Raw genomic sequence first — 18,722 nt, 5'->3', positions numbered from 1 at the left:
TACAAGGCTATAGCCTTGTGAAATGTTTACAAGGCTATAGCCTTGTGTACCGTTTATAAAGGCTATATTTATAAGGCTATAACCTTGTGAAATGCTTACAAGGCCTTGTGAAATGTTTACTGTGTACTGTTTATAAGGCCTTGTGAAATGTTAACAAGGCTATATAGCCTTGTGCCTTGTGAAATGCTTACAAGGCTATAAGCCTTGTGAAATGTTAACAAGGCTATAGCCTTGTGCCTTGTGAAATGCTTACAAGGCTTTAGCCTTGTGAAATGTTTACAAGGCTATAGCCTTGTGTACTGTTTATAAGGCTGTAACCTTGTGAAATGCTTACAAGGCCTTGTGAAATGTTTACTGTTTATAAGGCTATAACCTTGTGAAATGTGTCACAGCTATAGCCTTGTGAAATGTGTACAAAGCTATAGCCTTGTGAAATGTTTAAAAGGCTATAACCTTGTGAAATGTTTACAAGGCCGTAAACTTGTGAATTGTTTACAAGGTATAGCCTTGTGTACTGTTTATAAGGCTATAACCTTGTTAAATGCTTACACATTTCACAAGGCTATAGCCTTGTACACATTTTCAAGCCAAATTGGCCTTGTGAAATGTTTACAAGGTTATAGCCTTATAAACAGTGTACTGTTTATAAGGCTATATTAACAGTACACAAGCCTTGTAAACATTTTCAAGCAAAATTTGCTAAGTTCACAAGGCTATATAGCCTTGTAAACATTTTCAAGCAAAATTTGCTAAGTTCACAAGGCTATAGCCTTGTAAACATTTTCAAGCAAAATTTGCCAAGTTCACAAGGCCTTGTAAACATTTTCAAGCAAACTTTGCTAAGTACACAAGGCTATAGCCTTGTAAACATTTTCAAGCAAAAATTGCTAAGTTCACAAGGCTATAGCCTTGTAAACATTTTCAAGCAAAATTTGCTAAGTTCACAAGGCTATAGCCTTGTAAACATTTTCAAGCAAAATTTGCCAAGTACACAAGGCTATAGCCTTGTAAACATTTTCAAGCAAAATTTGCTAAGTTCACAAGGCTATATATATAGCCTTGTAAACATTTTCAAGCAAAAATTGCTAACTTCATATGGCTATAGCCTTGTAAACATTTTCAAGCAAAATTTGCCAAGTACACAAGGCTGTAGCCTTGTAAACATTTTCAAGCAAAATTTGCAAAGTTCACAAGGCTATAGCCTTGTAAACATTTTCAAGCAAAATTTGCCAAGTACACAAGGCTGTAGCCTTGTAAACATTTTCAAGCAAAATTTGCCAAGTACACAAGGCTATAGCCTTGTAAACATTTTCAAGCAAAATTTGCCAAGTTCACAAGGCTTTAGCCTTGTAAACATTTTCAAGCAAAATTTGCTAAGTACACAAACTTTTCAAGCAACATTTGCTAAGTTCACAAGGCTATAGCCTTGTAATCATTTTCAAGCAAAATTTGCCAAGTACACAAGGCTATAGCCTTGTAAACATTTTCAAGCAAAAATTGCTAACTTCATATGGCTATAGCCTTGTAAACATTTTCAAGCAAAATTTGCCAAGTACACAAGGCTATAGCCTTGTAAACATTTTCAAGCAAAATTTGCCAAGTTCACAAGCCTTGTAAACATTTTCAAGCAAAATTTGCTAAGTTCACAAGTAAACATTTTCAAGCAAAATTTGCTAAGTACACAAACTTTTCAAGCAAAATTTGCTAAGTTCACAAGGCTATAGCCTTGTTAACATTTTCAAGCAAAATTTTGCTAAGTTCATAAGGCTATAGCCTTATAATCATTTTCAAGCAAAATTTGCCAAGTACACAAGGCTATAAGCCTTGTAAACATTTTCAAGCAAAATTTGCTAACTTCATAAGGCTATAGCCTTGTAAACATTTTAAAGCAAAATTTGCTAAGTTCACAGGGCAAAGTTTGCCAAGTAAACATTTTCAAGCAAAATTTGCCAAGTACACAATGTTTGCCTTGTAAACATTTTCAAGCAAAATTTGCTCAGTTCATAAGGCTATATATAGCCTTGTAAACATTTTCAAGCAAAATTTGCTAAGTTCATAAGGCTATAAACATAAGTTCATAAGGCCTTGTAAACATTTTATGCCAAATTTGCTAAGTTCACAAGGCTATGCCCTTGTAAACATTTTCAAGCAAAATTTGCTAAGTTCATAAGGCTATATATAGCCTTGTAAACATTTTCAAGCAAAATTTGCCAAGTACACAAGGCTATAGCCTTGTAAACATTTTCAAGCAAAATTTGCTAAGTTCACAAGGTTATAGCCTTGTAAACATTTTCAAGCAAACTTTGCTAAGTACACATGGCTATATATAGCCTTGTAAACATTTTCTTGTGTACTTTTTTACGCGAAAAGTTCACAAGGCTTGTGTACTTAGCAAATTGTGCTTGAAATTGTGAACGAGGCTATAGCCTCGTTCACAATTTCAAGCACAATTTGCCTGTGTACTGTGATTTGCGTCAGAAAAGGGTGAAATTTGATAAAACCATTTTTTTATTGAGGGAATAACTTGGTTTATTTATTACTATACAAAATGCACACAGTTACATGTCTAATTTATAAATTGTCAGTGTAACATTTGTGTTGGTTTTTATGCACAACCTCAAACCTTTAGTTTGTAGTGAAAACATTAACTAATTAATTACATTGGCTTCAAGCAAGGCAAGTGAATAATTAATTAAGACATAAACTGTAGAGTTAATTGAATTCAATACAGAGGTAGGACCAACTTCATGTCTCTGCTTAACGCAGGGTAACAATGGCGGTAACTGTCGAGGCTTAATCAAGGTTTAAACAGTGACCATCTGTGCAAACACTTTCAACACAATCAGGGCCACCTGCAAGCGCCAAATTTCTGCGCTAGCCTTGTAAGCGTAGAATGCCTAGTAAGGTGGAGTACGCTTGCAGCCAAATTTTGCCGCTAACCTGTGAAATAAGCACAGAATTCCCTGCTTCCGTAAGCGCCGATTCTGTGCTTACAGTAAGCAGAGCCATGAAATTGGGCCAAGATCAGTACTAGGGGCAAACAGGATTTTAACTGGTTAAACATTCATTCTGTTCAAATGGTATTCAAAACATAATTATTGACATGAACAAAAGTGTATTTACAAATCATTAGAACAATACCAGTGTAAATGCCTGTCAAACTCTAACGGATAAGGAGACTTGAAACGGGAATTTGACTACAAAAGAAACAGAAACAAGAAAGGGTTAAACAGTTATACTAAATCAGTGATTTTTAGAGCTACATGTATGTTTAAAAAAAAAAAACATATTTGCACGGATACATCAACTAAATGTTACTTTTGAGAGACCGTTCATTTCCGCATAACCATTACCATGCGTACAGACATGGTTTTACTGTTGAGTTTTTGAGAGAAAAAAAATATATATTGTAAAAGTGTCAGAAAAAGAAACATGGGTATGTTGAACGCCTTTTGAAATTGAAAACCCTGCAATTTCCTGCTTTTTCGAGTCCTGCTGAAAAATTCCATGGGCGACCCATGTCCCCAGGGATTTGAAGCTGTGACCTCCGGATTAATGTGCAAGTGCTCAAACAACTGAGCTATCTAACCACAGGATTGGCAGCCTCCCTACTGTTGTCAATATCTTTGTTCAAGGGTGTCAGTCAGAAGCCCCTTAACCTTTATCAACATGCACAAGTTACAAACATTAAAAGACATCTATATTACATCACGTACGTCAAACTACTCTAATAACAAAACAGTATTGGTTTTAACAGGCATGTATGCTTTGCTTTTGAAAGGCATGGGGCACCAAGGCATTTTCTCCTTTGTAATTTATTACTGGACCATTTCAAGGGAACAAAGGCAATGACCAGGAGGCATGGAGGCACTTGCCTCCGTGAAGTATCAGGCCTGTTTTAAAACTAAGAAGGTAATAACCAATGAAATTTATTTATGGAGATCCTTGCTTCCCGTTGGCCACAGCGGTTCAAGCAGGCATGACTTGGATACAGCCTTTGCGTATTAACACTTCCCCAATCGACTCCGACCGCCATTTCTTACAAACGTTGTGTGATATGGGGTTTTTTAACTATTCATAAATCGTGGTGAAAATGCTAACTTGGTATAGTGCGAGTGGGGCTTCAGTTCAATCCCCTTCTTACTGTTTCAGTATTGTGTCATTGTGTGTGTTTATACATGTACATGTACACCATAACGCAGTAGATATCCAGTGGATGTAATGTGTGTAGTTTATACAGATTCATACGTCGGTTCCTCGCTCCCTGCACCTGCATCTCCCTCTGGTCCCTTTTCCTGTTCCCCTGCATTGCCCTCACTGGCTCCACCCCCTGGTACCCACAGCCCGGAATCAACGCAGCGTTTCATATGATATTCGGCTTCTGAAGGTTCCATGTCACCAATCATCTTCTGGAGCAATGAGATGTCTTTACTTTCAAAACATGCTTGAAGTTCCTGTACATTGGACAAAGACAACAAATTAAAACACAGGTACCTGGATTGGTAACTTTAATCTTCTCCCAACTATTAAGAGTAACCAAGTCATTCAAGGAGGGTCTAACTTCTTAGAGCTGCTTCAACACAAAATTAAGCCAAGTACAAAACAATTTTGCTTACCACTTAAAACCATCGATGCAATGCAAAATTTGTAATCAGCTCATTATTCTCTCGTGACCCAGATGGCCGATCAATTTAAAACTTCTACAGGTTGGTCAGTTTATGTAGTGGTGGATTACATAAGTGTTTATTATACTGCCAGCAAGTTCTTTGCAGCAAAACCAATTCTGTAATGTTCCTTGCTTGAAATGCAAAACAGTATTTGAATCACCAGATTTTGAATTCCGTGCTCTTAACCACTCGGCCACGGCACTTCCACAGTATGAATAAGGAATACTACGTTGCCAAACTATAAAAGACGCTTATCCATCAAACCAGAATTTGTACAAAGTTCAGAAAATATATTTCAAGTTTCCTCTCGATTAGTGGGAGTAGGTTTTATAGAAAGTAGTCTGCCATTTTCATAACAACTTGTCTTAGATTGTATTTTTCAACTGACGGTGGGAAACTAAGCTGCCCTACAGGACACAAAAGCAAACTTGAATGACTGTACACATCTACACAGCCATGTCATTCAAGCCTGCCTTGTATCCATAATAACTCACCCTGATGGCCAGTTCCTAGGACTATTTTCTAAACTAAGTAGTGCTTGCTCATTGTGTGTGGATAGGTTACCTGCCTGCCATTTCGATTTGCCCGCCAGTCAGGTCTATATTTTCTAAAGGTACAAAGTGACATTGAAGCATGTGAAGACAAAGTTGGTTCAGTTTGCATGCTCCAAGGAAGGAAGGGATTGAGATCCATAACAATAATAAGGTTTATTATTTGTGTTTTACTTGACACCAATGCGTGTTTCAGCAATGTACACTCCCCGAGTACTTTCCCTGAGTCCTAACAACAATAATAAAACGGCAATTATATAACGCCTTATGCTAGGCCTCACAGCACTTAAAAAGGGAAGGTACACGTTTGGTAGTTACTCAAAACAAATATTAACTTAAAAACTGACTTGGTAACGAGCATTAGAGAGCTGTTGGTAGTACAACACATTGTTGGAAACGACTCCCTCTGAAGTAACGTACTTATATGTAGTTTTTGAGAAAGAGGTAAGTTCTTTTAAAGAGGGGTTTTTTCTGTCATAATTTTCTCGCAACTTCGATGACCCATTGAGCCCAAATTTTCACAGGCTTGTTATTTTCCGTTATGATGGGATACACCAAGTAAGAACACTGGTCTTTGACAATTACTAAACCTGTACAATGCTTTTAACTAACAAAAAACAAAATACAGTTAGGTAGAAAGCAACACATAATACAGAGAATACAAATATAAACCACTGAGAAAAAATGGGGGAAAAGTCCACAGGCGTCACTAGGGTGGGCTACACTAGAGCATGCCAGGGATTATTATTATTATTATTTTTTAGCCGTCCCTGCCTGCATGCGTTTGTGGTGCTAACAGTAACCTTGTTTGCTTATCTTACCTTGGGAAGAGTTTCAAAGACCTCGACTGGATCCAGCCCACCAGGTCCAAGCCTAGCCTGCCTCTCTCTCTCCATTTCCTACAAACCAGACCACAAACAGTGATTTGTTAAAGGCAGTGGACACTATTGGTAATTACTCAAAATAATTATTAGTATAAAACTTTTTTTGGTAATGAGTAAGGGGGAGAGGTTGATAGTTATAAAACATTGTTAGAAACGGCTCTCTCTGAAGTAATGTAGTTTTCGAGAAAGAAGTTATTTTCCACAAATTTGATTTTGAGAATTTGAGGTCTCGAAATCAAGCATCTGAAAGCACACAACTTTGTGTGACACAGGTTTGTTATTTTGTGTATTTTTTAAGATATGATTTTGGATGTTTGGTCCAAAATGAAGACATTTCATCAGTGCAGACTGGATATAAAACAATTTTTTTAAAGATTTATTGAGAATTTTGTGATTTTGGATTTTTGGTCCAAAATGAAAAAAATCTGCCAAAGTGGTCAAATTTTCAGATTTGGGGTCAACAATTTTTTGGTGATTTTTATGGTTCCAAATAATTAAGATTCGACTACTGAAAACATTTAATCGGTGCAGACTTGGTATACAACCAAAAGTTTTAAGATTTAGTGGGAATTTGGGGATTTTGGATTTTATGGTCAACATTTTCAGATTTGGGGTCAAAAAATTTCCGATGATTTTATGGTTCCAAATGATACAGGCAGACTACTGAAGACATTTTATCAGTTGAGACTAGGTTAAACAACCAAAATTTTTAGATTTATAGAGAATTTTGTGAGTTTGGAATTTTGGTTCAGAATGAAAAGAGTTGACAATACCGGTATGGTCAAAATTTCCAGATTTGGGGTCAAACAATTTCCAATGATTTTATGGTTCCAAACGATACTGAAGACATTTTATCAGTTGAGACTGGGTAAACAACCAACATTTTTAGATTTGTAGTGAATTTTATGAGTTTGGATTTTTGGTCCAAAATGAAAAAAATCGACCATACCGGTATGGTCAAAATTTTCAGATTTGGGGCCAAAAAATTTACGATGATTTTATGGTTCCAAACGGTACAGGACGGACTACTGAAGACATTTTATCAGTTGAGACTGGGTAGACAACCAAAATTTTTGATTTATAGAGAAATTTATGAGTATGGAGTTTTGGTCCAAAAAGAAAAAAAATCGACCATACCGGTATGGTCAAAATTTTCAGATTTGGGGTCAAACAATTTCCGATGATTTTATGGTTCCAAATGATACAGGACGGACTTCTGAAGACATTTCATCAGTTGAGACTGGGTAAACAACCAAATTTTTTAGATTTATAGAGATTTTTGTGCGTTTGGATTTTTGGTCCAAAATGAAAAAAATCTACTGAAGACATTTTATCAAGTGAGAATGGGCAATTAACCAACAAATTTCGATTTATAGAGAAATTTATGAGTATGGATTTTTGGTCCAAAATGAAAAAAAAATCGACCATACCGGTATGGTCAAAATTTTCAGATTTGGGGTCAAAAAACTGTTGATGATTTTATGGTTCCAAATGATAAAGGATGGACTACTGAAGACATTTTATCAAGTGAGAATGGGCAATTAACCAAAAAATTTCGATTTATAGAGAATTTTATGAGTTTGGATTTTTGGTCCAAAAAGAAAAAAAATCGACCATACCGGTATTGTCAAAATTTTCAGATTTGGGGTCAAACAATTTCCGATGATTTTATGGTTCCAAATGATACAGGACGGACTTCTGAAGACATTTCATCAGTTGAGACTGGGTAAACAACCAAAATTTTTAGATTTATAGAGAATTTTGTGAGTTTGGATTTTTGGTCCAAAATGAAAAAAATCTACCATACCGGTATGGTCAAAATTGTCAGATTTGGGGTTAAAAGATTTCTGATGATTTTATGGTTCCAAACGATACAGGACGGACTACTGAAGACATTTTATAAGTTGAGACTGGGTAAACAACCAAATTTTTTAGATTGATAGAGATTTTTGTGAGTTTGGATTTTTGGTCCAAAATGAAAAAAATCTACCATACCGGTATGGTCAAGATTTCCAGATTTGGGGTCAAAAAATTTACGATGATATTATGGTTACAAACGGTACAGAACGGACTACTAAAGACATTTCATCAGTTGAGACTGGGTAGACAACCAACATTTTTAGATTTATAGAGAAATTTATGAGTTTGGATTTTTAGTCCAAAATGAAAAAAATCGACCATACCCGGTGTGATCAAAATTTTCAGATTTGGGGTCAAAAAATCTACGATAATTTTTTGGTTCCAAATGATACAGGACAGACTACTGAAGACATTTTATCAGTTGAGAATGGGTAATCAACCAAAATTTTTAGATTTATAGAGATTTTTGATTTTTGGTCCAAAATGAAAAAAATCGACCATACCGGTATGGTCAAGATTTCCAGATTTGGGGTCAAAAAATTTACGATGATTTTATGGTTCCAAACGGTACAGGACGGACTACTGAAGACATTTTACCAGTTGACACTGGGTAGAGAACCAAAATTTTTAGATTTAAAGAGAAATTTATGAGTTTGGATTTTTGGTCCAAAATGAAAAAAATCGACCATACCCGGTGTGGTCAAAATTTTCAGATTTGGGGTCAAAAAATCTACGATAATTTTTTGGTTCCAAATGATACAGGACAGACTACTGAAGACATTTTATCAGTTGAGAATGGGTAATCAACCAAAATTTTTAGATTTATAGAGATGTTTGTTTTTTGGTCCAAAATGAAAAAAATCGACCATACCGGTATGGTCAAGATTTCCAGATTTGGGGTCAAAAAATTTACGATGATTTTATGGTTCCAAACGGTACAGGACGGACTACTGAAGACATTTTACCAGTTGACACTGGGTAGAGAACCAACATTTTTAGATTTAAAGAGAAATTTATGAGTTTGGATTTTTGGTCCAAAATGAAAAAAATCGACCATACCCGGTGTGGTCAAAATTTTCAGATTTGGGGTCAAAAAATCTACGATAATTTTTTGGTTCCAAATGATACAGGACAGACTACTGAAGACATTTTATCAGTTGAGAATGGGTAATCAACCAAAATTTTTAGATTTATAGAGATTTTTGATTTTTGGTCCAAAATGAAAAAAATCGACCATACCGGTATGGTCAAGATTTCCAGATTTGGGGTCAAAAAATTTACGATGATTTTATGGTTCCAAACGGTACAGGACGGACTACTGAAGACATTTTACCAGTTGACACTGGGTAGAGAACCAACATTTTTAGATTTAAAGAGAAATTTATGAGTTTGGATTTTTGGTCCAAAATGAAAAAAAATCGACCATACCGTTATGGTCAAAATTTTCAGATTTGGGGTAAAAAAACTGTTGATGATTTTATGGTTCCAAATGATACAGGACGGACTACTGAAGACATTTTATCAAGTGAGAATGGGCAATGAACCAAAAATTCTCAATTTATAGAGAAATTTATGAGTTTGGATTTTTGGTCCAAAAAGAAAAAAATCGACCATACCGGTATGGTCAAAATTTTCAGATTTGGGGTCAAACAATTTCCAATGATTTTATGGTTCCAAACGGTACAGGACGGACTACTGAAGACATTTTATCAGTTGAGACTGGGTAAACAACCAAATTTTTTAGATTTATAGAGAATTTTGTGAGTTTGGATTTTTGGTCCAAAATGAAAAAAAATCTACCATACCGGTATGGTCAAAATTTTCAGATTTGGGGTCAAAAAATTTCCGATGATTTTATGGTTCCAAATGATACAGGACGGACTACTGAAGACATTTTATCGAGTGAGAATGGGCAATTAACCAAAAATTTTCGATTTATAGAGAATTTTATGAGTTTGGATTTTTGGTCCAAAAAGAAAAAAATCGACCATGCCGATATGGTCAAAATTTTCAGATTTGGGGTCAAAAAATTTCCGATGATTTTATGGTTCCAAATGATACAGGACGGACTACTGAAGACATTTTATCAAGTGAGAATGGGCAATTAACCAAAAATTTTTGATTTATAGAGAATTTAATGAGTTTGGATTTTTGGTCCAAAAAGAAAAAAATCGACCATATTTTATGGTCAAAATTTTCAGATTTGGGGTAAAAAAACTGTTGATGATTTTATGGTTCCAAATGATACATGATGGACTACTGAAGACATTTTATCAAGTGAGAATAGGCAATTAACAAAAATTTTCGATTTATAGAGAATTTTGTGAGTTTGGATTTTTGGTCCAAAAAAAAAAAAAAATCTACCATACCGGTATGGTCAAAATTTTCAGATTTGGGGTAAAAAAAATTCCGATGATTTTATGGTTCCAAATGATACAGGACGGACTACTGAAGACACTTTTAACCAGTCAATAATCTTCACACACTTAATTATTCAGCTACCAAGGAGATTCTTTTTTAGGCTTTTTCATGCAAAGCGCAACAAAATTAAGCTTTACAAGGCAAAACATCATGTCACGACATTTGTGAACGGTATCTAGTTTTTTTGGTGTGTTTTTTTGCGTAGCAACATTTTTCCTGAAGCAATGTTTCCTGTGAAAATATAGTTCTGGTATTTACCTCATCAGCTTCTTTCATTGCTCGGTCAATTCGCTCTTGAGCCTTCTTACGGATCCGTCCCTTGAATAGATTCAACTCCTCATAAAATGACTCCATATACTGTTTATCTGCACTCTTAATCCTAGAGTTGTTAAGAATCAAGTCAAAAGAACAGTTATTAACATTTGAAACATGTAGTTATACTATGAGGCAGCACTTGTAAGTCATTGTTTCTCCAGCCAAGTCAAGTTGGAAGTCATCTTTGCTCAACCAGTCAAATCGGGTCACTAGTCATTTTTGCTCAAATCAAGTCACAAACAAGTCACATAATGTGACTAATGGACTCAAACTCACACTCAGCTGATCAGAAACACTTGAGCTTGAGTTTGGTGCTCTTAAAAACTCATCCAAGACCATGGAGTTACACAATGTATACAAGAACCAGAAAGCTTGCACAAACACGACGGGACGGCAAAAAGACACGCGCGCCATTTTGTATGCATTGGAGTTTGAATTTATACTGCTACGCGATGCTGTTTTGTCGACTTAAAAAATGGCCAGACACCAGGCCACGTAAACACACGCTGTGCGATGCTGTTTTGTCAACCTTCAAAATAGTCGCATGCACGCATGTCGGGCCGCGTATATAGGCCAGTGCGCCCTCTAGTTCTTATAAGTAACTCTATGTCAACGACACACCACAATATATGCTACTGCAGGGCTGGATAAAATTCCAGATGACTCACTTTGTGAAGAAAGGCTTGATGCATGATCTTGGATCCCGTTTGAGACTTTTAGCCAGCTCTAATATGAACTGCATGACAATCACCTGGTGGGCTACCTGCTCCATCAGAGCAGTCTTCTGTAGAGACAAAAGAAAATGTAAAAGCATCGTTAGTCAAAATACCACTACAGTGAAGATAAAAATCCATCCTCCATTGGTGTTAACGACAGCAAAAACATATAGGTACTGCTATAAATCACTGTTTAGTGCATTGCAAGTATTGTTCAAGTACCTTACCGGATTGGTCAAACAGTAGGGGACTATTTTGTATTACATAGAATCATTCTTGACTTTGACAATTATTTTGCAGAGTCTTTTATGGCTTGCAAAGCAAGCACAAATCAGTGGACAGTGCAGCAACATGGTGGTCAAAACATTTTTCCCAGTACATGGTTGGCAAGAGACTTCATTGATTCTAAGATACCAATCACGTTGTAGATTCTTATGACTTGCGAAGCAAATACAAAGAAGTGGACAGTGCAACAAGATTATGTGTGTATGTTACATGTACATCCAGGCTATTTTTAGCAAAAAGCACAACGTTTTTACTGTTTCAAAGAAATGACAACGTAAGTGCTTTTTAGGAAGAGATACCAAATTTTTGCACTAATTGGATGAAATAAAAAAACAGCAGTTACCAGCAAAAGGGAAAGTCGCAAATATATACCAAACATCTTCATAAAAACTTCAAAATTATATCAAAATTTAGTTTGCTGTAAATTTTAACTCAAAGTGGTTTTATTTAATGCTGTGATCACCCTTTCTCCTTTCCGTTTCATCTTGGCCATCTCTTTGTCAGTGTAGCGTCCTGATCTAGAAGCGACACGGAGGCGCTTTTGAAACTTGAGCTGTGCATGACAGTGCGGAATAATTGAATAGCTCAGGGTTACTATGTACTATGTTAAATTATAAACTACAGACTTAAACGTATGTTTCTTTCTGGTTTAAGTTGAGTGCTTCCAAATCACCTGTTGAGGTTGTTTTTCAATCCCATAATTCCTGGTTAATCTCTGGTATCAAGTGAGTGATAAACCTAATGGATCAATGTATAATAATTTGGTTTGCGGTAACACCATCTGGTGTGTATCTACTTGCCAGGTAGAGTTTGTTCTTAGAGAACTGTCTTGCTTTATTCTACTACCGCGGAGTAGATGTTCAGGGGTTTGGGAAACTTCTCAGTTCTGAAAAGAACTGTCCTGCTTTTTAACTATTACCCGGGTGGATGGTATAGAAAATAGGCTGGGACTACTACTTTAGCTTATAGGATCGTCATTAACTGTACTATAGCGGAGTCAGTTCTTAAATTGGTCACAACGATTCGACTAGCTTGCTCTTGTCATCGTCAGGAGACTAAAGCAACACAGTTCTCTAAAAACAAACTCTACCCGGCAAGTAGATACACACATGGTGTTACCGCAAACCAAACATACATTGATACATGTACCTCACCATGCAATGCCTCAAATCCTAATGGATCAAGGAAAATAATCTCACACATGACACAAGCCAGTTCTGCATTTTGTTATCAGGCTGGTCTGATTATCAATCTCTCTTGGACGAGCTTCCTTTATCACTAGAAGATCTCATAAACGAAAAATCACGGGATAACTCCTTGGCTGTTCTGTTCCTTAGTGATGTTTGCTTAGCAACCATAATCAAGATTTCAAGCAATGCAGTTTAAAACAACACAATGTGTAATAATGTAAAGCGCATTGGGACGCCCTCCGGTGTGAAAAGTGCAATATAAAAACGGGTTATTATTATTATTATTATTATTATTATTATTATTATTAACTCATTCCAACATTTGAGGTCCAAACATAATATAAATATTGCAGAAAAAGGACCTTCTGTTTCAGTAAGGATACATGAATGTAGAGTTTGTGGTGGCAGTGCGTTGAATTAATACCAGTCACACGTTGTTCATGTGGCTTGACACTTTCGCTGGTAACCTTGCATAATTATGTTGTGCTTAGCTACTTCTCATGCTTATAAGCAGCTCTATGAAATTGGAGCTGCTTAAACACACAAAATAGCTAAGCTCAACAAAACTATGGTTACCAGAGATTATCAGCCAAACTACATGTACAATGTCAGGTGTACAATTGGTGACTGGTATCTTGCTCATATCTGCTTAGCAGACAATTGCCTAGCAATGTTTTCTGCTTAAGCATCTCTATCAAATTGGGCCCAATTTAGCTCTCTTCATCTTCTCCTAAATTAAGGAGTTGAAATCTCCTCTACAGAAGGTAAAAACACATCTAGTGCATGGATTACTATGCAGGGTATCCAATAGCCTGAACATCTGACGTCACACTTCGAGGCTCGTGAATTTTGCCAGAGTTCCACTGAGCCCACGTACATAGTCACCAATGACCTTGCACCATTTCACATGGCCTTCATGAAATTTGCAGTTAAATCTGACGTTCAAGTATACATAAACCAATACATGTCCTTCGAATAAGAACAGGGGACCAGTCAAGGGATCCAGTGACTGGAGTCAAACAATAAGGAAGAAGAACAACACCCAGACTTACGTCTTCAACTTGAAGATCAATGGCCCAGATGACAAGATAGTTGGCCGTTTCCTCACACACAAGCTCCATGTGATCCTGAAGGAAGGCCCCAGAGTCATCCCACCTCTTATGCATACCGTACTTCTTAATGTTCTTCTCGTGCTTCTTGACAAAGGTGGCCTGTCTCTCACTCCTCTCTTCCTCAGTTAGATCTTCCACCTTGGGGGCGTCTTTGTTGATGCGTGTTTTGCTGAAGCCATCCTTACTCAGTGTGTCCACATTCCATGGGGTGAGCTAGAGTTTGGGGGAAAAAATAGCGATAACATTCACATACACTTTATATTGTGAGAATGCATATCAACTATTTGTTAGGGAATCCCCTTTCCAATGACTTTTATCACTGAGCATCGAGGCCCAATATCATGGAACTGCTTCAGCAGAAAATATTGCTCAACGATTTTATGCTTAGCAGAAATGAGCAGGATATACACCAGTCACAAGTGTTTAGCAACCCTGTACTGGTAAGCATAAGATTTGTTGTGCTTAGCTACGTTTGTGCTTAAGCAGCTCTATGAAATTGGGCCCAGGTAAAATGTGTATGCACAAATAAACCGTAAACACCAATATTATTTTCTGAAAGAGAACAATAACTCTGCATTTTATGATAACGTCTGTTGTCTTTACTGTGTTTGTTCTGAAGCTTAATAATTTGGTTGGGGATAAAAAAAATTGGGGACTCCTGGAGCAAAGTGGTTGAAGATCCGTTCCTAATAATGCATGTTACTTCCGATAAAAGCCTAGTTAGTGTAGGTTCTTTCCTATCAACAGAAAAAACTATGGTTCAGAAGAAAACTGAAGAAATCATGACAGTGGGTTATGTTAAGTGTGACTTTCTTTTAGCTCTTTACAGATACAGTCATTCTGAATTGAGGTGTGCGATCACACCTGCATGCCATCGCACACCCAAAATCTGTCCCATGAGTGGGAACAATCACACGCCCGATCTTCTAAAAATGCACGCCTGGGCTTGCCATTCAGTTTTGGCGTACTCATGCTACATAGTTTGAGTGTTTTTCCACACACCTGCGATTTTCAAATCAGAAGGACTGCAGATGTTTGAGTCAAATATTTGTGAGACCTACCTTCTCTTTATTTTCTAACTCCGCTTCCTTCTCCCTCCATTTTTTGTTCTGTAATTCAAGATCTTGGAGTTCACTCTGAATCTTGGCAAGTTTTTCCTGTTGGAATTAAAACACGCAATAGATCAACATCGTACTTCATGGAAATATGTAAATCATTTATATTGCTACCAGTACTCTCCTCCCAATTGGCCTGTACAATAAAATACCACGAGTGACTGTGGAGGCCAAGTACACAAAACATGGGGTTTCCGTGCACCTCATGTTTACCTGATAGGTTTGATACTTTCGTGGTAAACAGATGGTACACAGAATGGTGTTTTGGCAGGTACCCTTAATAAGTATAATCTTATGGTACAAAAAATAGCTAAGTTTAGCTAATTAGTTTTGCATATGTGCAGCTCTATGAAATTAGGCCCAGGGGTGGGTTTCACAAAGAGTTAAGACTAGTCTTATTCCGAGTTAAGACGAGTTACTCGTCCTAACTTAGGACTAGCCTTAAGCTTTTAATATCTCCTAGTCCCAAATTAGGAATAGTCCCAACACTTTGTGAAATCGACCCCAGGTCTGTCATAAAATCAGTAAAATCTTGAGAATGTGAACAATGGCTTTTGTTCCTAGTCACGCTTGTTGTGCAGTTTTAATCCAAAATGCCTACATAAAGTATTTATTATAATGTTGTCCATTATACCTGTTCAGTGTCTCCAGATGTCTTGAGCTCTTCCAGTTGTTTTTTTGTCTGTTCAAGTTTCACCTTGGCCCTGAGGAGAAACAAAGCGCAAAGCAAGAGTGAATTAACATTCTACCTTCATAAAAAGACAATAATTTAAAAATGTAGTGTGGTTTTCAGTAACACCGTGTGCATGAAAGTTGGTCTCTGTGAGTTGTGGTGGTTCTGAAAGATTTGTTGGTTCTTAAAATGGAGGCCTGGAAGTGCCCTTATTTTTAGCCCCCGATTGTCTAAGAAGTGTTGTCACCAGAGGATTTTTTAAACCGATTATTTTTACACCTCAGGCAAGCAGCAAAGCAAGGCGTTTAGCCGAGGTCCAGGGGGGTGCAACCCCCAGAACCAAAACAGCCACAACCATTTTTTCAAATGCAGATTAGGTGGATATAGCACTCACTGCAAAGACTGACTGGCGACACTTTCCTTCTCCTTCCTAGCTTCTTCCTCTCGATCCAGCCGAGCCTGATGCCGCCATCTGAAGAGACTTGGCGTGTCTATGTTTGGATGTGTTTCATCTTCATCATCAGAGACCTGAAAAAAATCAGACAAACCGGATCAGGGACTATGTTACACGGCAGTGCGGCTGAGCGTACGCGCTAAATGAGCTAATGGCGGGCATTGTAAACGGACAACGCACATGCACTGCCTTGTAACACCCAGAATGGTCCAACTCGACTGCGGCTTGGCAGTTCGTCAATCCAATAGGCTGGTACATGCGGTTCAGCGCTACCTGCGGTTCAGCGCTTGGTGACCAAAACATAAAGCGTTGAACATATCGGGGGGTCCAAATTTTCAACCTGGAAAATTTGTGACTGTTTCACTCCAGGATCTGGTAAGTTTTTGTCCTTTTACTTCAAAATATTTTCTCAATTGTGTTTTTGAGTGTTATTCATTAGACTTACACTCGAGTTTAGACATTAAGGATTAAAGGGAAGGTACACGTTTGGGAATTGTCAAAGACCAGTCTTCTCACTTGGTGTATCCCATCATAAGCATAAAATAACATGCCTGTGAAAATTTGGGCTCAATCGGTCATTTAAGTTGCGAGAAAATGATGAAAGAAAAAACACCCTTGTTGGACGAATTTGTGTGCTTTCAGAAAGGAATAGAAGACAGCTAAAAGTCTTTGATTATTTTAGTGAGAAGTTACCTCTTTCTCAAAAACTACGATGCTTCAGAGGGAGTTGTTTCCAATGCTCGTTACCAAGTCAATTTTTAATAATTAAGTTAATAATTATTTGTTTTGAGTAACTGCCAAACGTGTACCTTCCCTTTAAGTTTGTGTTCCTAGAATTTGTGTCATGATTTTTGAAAGTGGTAAAAATTTAGCAAATCTGTTGACTAGACCATTTCGCCCTTTACATTCGAATTTGGCTCGTAACCCTCCGGCTCCACCGCCGGGAGGAGGGTTATCGACCCTCATATGTTTCCCCAACTTTGATTCCAGTTTACTGCGAGACTGTGCAAGCTCCATCGGTGACAGAAGCTCTGCTGTTTACTCACGGTCTGTATTTTCGTCAGGCTTAATAATACTGAGAATAAAGTTTCCTGTCGTAGTTTATGCTCACAAGTTTATAAAATGGTGAAGAGTTGGTATAAATCACTAGTGCATTATTTTTTATTAACTGCAGACTGTAATAAACTCTAATAAACGTAATCATTAGAGAGAAAATACAAATTGTACTTGTTGGACCAGATTGTCTTTTGCCGCTCGAAAGAAAGAAAGAATCTCGAAAGAATCTCGTAACCCTCCGGCCTGGCGGTCGTCGGGAGGAGGGTTACACCATCGCAACTACCGTCTGATGATTTGTCCGACGGACGAGTTGTCTGACTCTGACATTTGTTTGTTTGGTTACACACCTATATTCCGACACCCCTGTTATGACAACTCAGCCTATATTCTGACATCCCTATGTTTCCGACACCCCTATATTCCGACACATAACACAAAATGGAAAAGTTTCCGTATGGCGCCACCACTTTTTCATTCAATATGAAATAATTTAGTATCTAATTTACCTCAATGAGATATCCCTTTTTGTAAAAATGAGTGATAAAGTGGTGGCGCCATACGAAAAGTGATCCCCCTAATGTTCCGACAGCGACACCCCTAGGCCTATGTTCCGACAAACCTATATTCCGACACCATAATATAGCCTATAGTATAGATGTAATATTCTGTTCCGACACCCTTACATAGGCCTTATATTCCGACACCCCTATGGCCATGGGGCTATGTTCTGACACCCTTAATTTTAATACCTTATTTCAATGACCCAAACAACCTGCACCAATATTTTGTGGGGATACAGAGCAGTCACCGTTTGTTCATAACTTCATTCATGTGATTCGATGTCCGTGAATTGGACACATGATCATCACATCATGATGGCTTTCCTTTGTTATTTAATTGTACAATACGTTCTAAGAATGTATTTTTCTTGTATCTCACAACATAACATGCTTCCTAAAAAGTAGAGAAAATAGAAAGAAACCCTCTCAATAAACAAACATGATTTCTTACCTCAATATTATCCCATTTGCTGTAGTCCACCATCTTTGCACACTCTTTGAGCACTTCCACTTTTTCGCACGTCTTTTTGTGTTCTGACTGTGCTAAGACGACCGTTTCATGAAACAGCATGCAACGATGGTAAAGTGTACGTGCGTGTTACCTCAACCACATATCAACATACAACAGCCGTCGCTTGGAACATTTCGAGAATATTCTCACATATGAAATGCACTGCGCGATAGTAATGGAAATTCCATTGGAACAAAAAAGTAAACACCGCCCGACCTAGAAAATATAAGGGCTGATATCACGGTAGTTTCTAGAAGTAGCCACTGTTGGCTACTTCTAGAAACTACCGTGATATCAGCCCTTATATTTTCTAGGTCGGGCGGTGTTTACTTTTTTGTTCCAATGGAATTTC

At 37.4% G+C, this 18,722-nt stretch overlaps 1 protein-coding gene across 3 annotated transcripts; it reads right to left on the bottom strand.

Moving 5' to 3' along the window:
• Nucleotides 1–2,486: 2,486 nt before the first annotated feature.
• LOC139939575 (hsp90 co-chaperone Cdc37-like) lies at nucleotides 2,487–18,464 on the bottom strand. 3 transcript variants are annotated; one of them, XR_011786326.1, is made up of 11 exons: nucleotides 18,311–18,464; nucleotides 16,184–16,317; nucleotides 15,751–15,820; nucleotides 15,063–15,158; nucleotides 13,942–14,214; nucleotides 12,163–12,252; nucleotides 11,367–11,482; nucleotides 10,642–10,762; nucleotides 6,040–6,117; nucleotides 5,162–5,274; nucleotides 4,314–4,454 (listed from the first exon to the last, which is right to left on the bottom strand). XR_011786326.1 is itself a non-coding variant. In XM_071935574.1 (10 exons), exons 1-10 carry the CDS (start codon nucleotides 18,428–18,430, stop codon nucleotides 4,233–4,235), a joined length of 1,320 nt encoding a protein of 439 aa, XP_071791675.1. In that variant the 5' UTR covers nucleotides 18,431–18,464; the 3' UTR covers nucleotides 2,487–4,232. The 3 variants fall into 3 exon arrangements, 2 of the variants coding, with proteins under 2 accessions (XP_071791675.1, XP_071791676.1); XM_071935574.1 differs by lacking the exon at nucleotides 5,162–5,274 and having other exon boundaries at nucleotides 2,487–4,454; XM_071935575.1 differs by lacking the exons at nucleotides 5,162–5,274; nucleotides 12,163–12,252 and having other exon boundaries at nucleotides 2,487–4,454.
• Between the last annotated feature and the right edge of the window lie 258 nt (nucleotides 18,465–18,722).

The sequence above is a fragment of the Asterias amurensis genome, chromosome 7 (assembly GCF_032118995.1).
Source record: "Asterias amurensis chromosome 7, ASM3211899v1".
Taxonomy (NCBI): Eukaryota; Metazoa; Echinodermata; class Asteroidea; order Forcipulatida; family Asteriidae; genus Asterias; species Asterias amurensis.
The sequence above is the reverse complement of the archived record's forward strand: the minus strand, read 5'-3'. Positions and strand labels throughout refer to the sequence as shown.

What these genes read in the sequence shown, in the direction of transcription:
- LOC139939575 (XM_071935574.1), bottom strand. Translation starts at nt 18,430, where the DNA reads ATGCTGTTTCATGAAACGGTCGTCTTAGCACAGTCAGAACACAAAAAG. An exon ending in GCAAATGGGATAATATTGAG is followed by an intron (nt 16,318 to 18,310) that starts GTAAGAAATCAT and finishes GATTTTTTTCAG; the next exon opens with GTCTCTGATGATGAAGATGA. An exon ending in TCTTTGAAACTCTTCCCAAG is followed by an intron (nt 4,455 to 6,039) that starts GTAAGATAAGCA and finishes TCCAATGTACAG; the next exon opens with GAACTTCAAGCATGTTTTGA.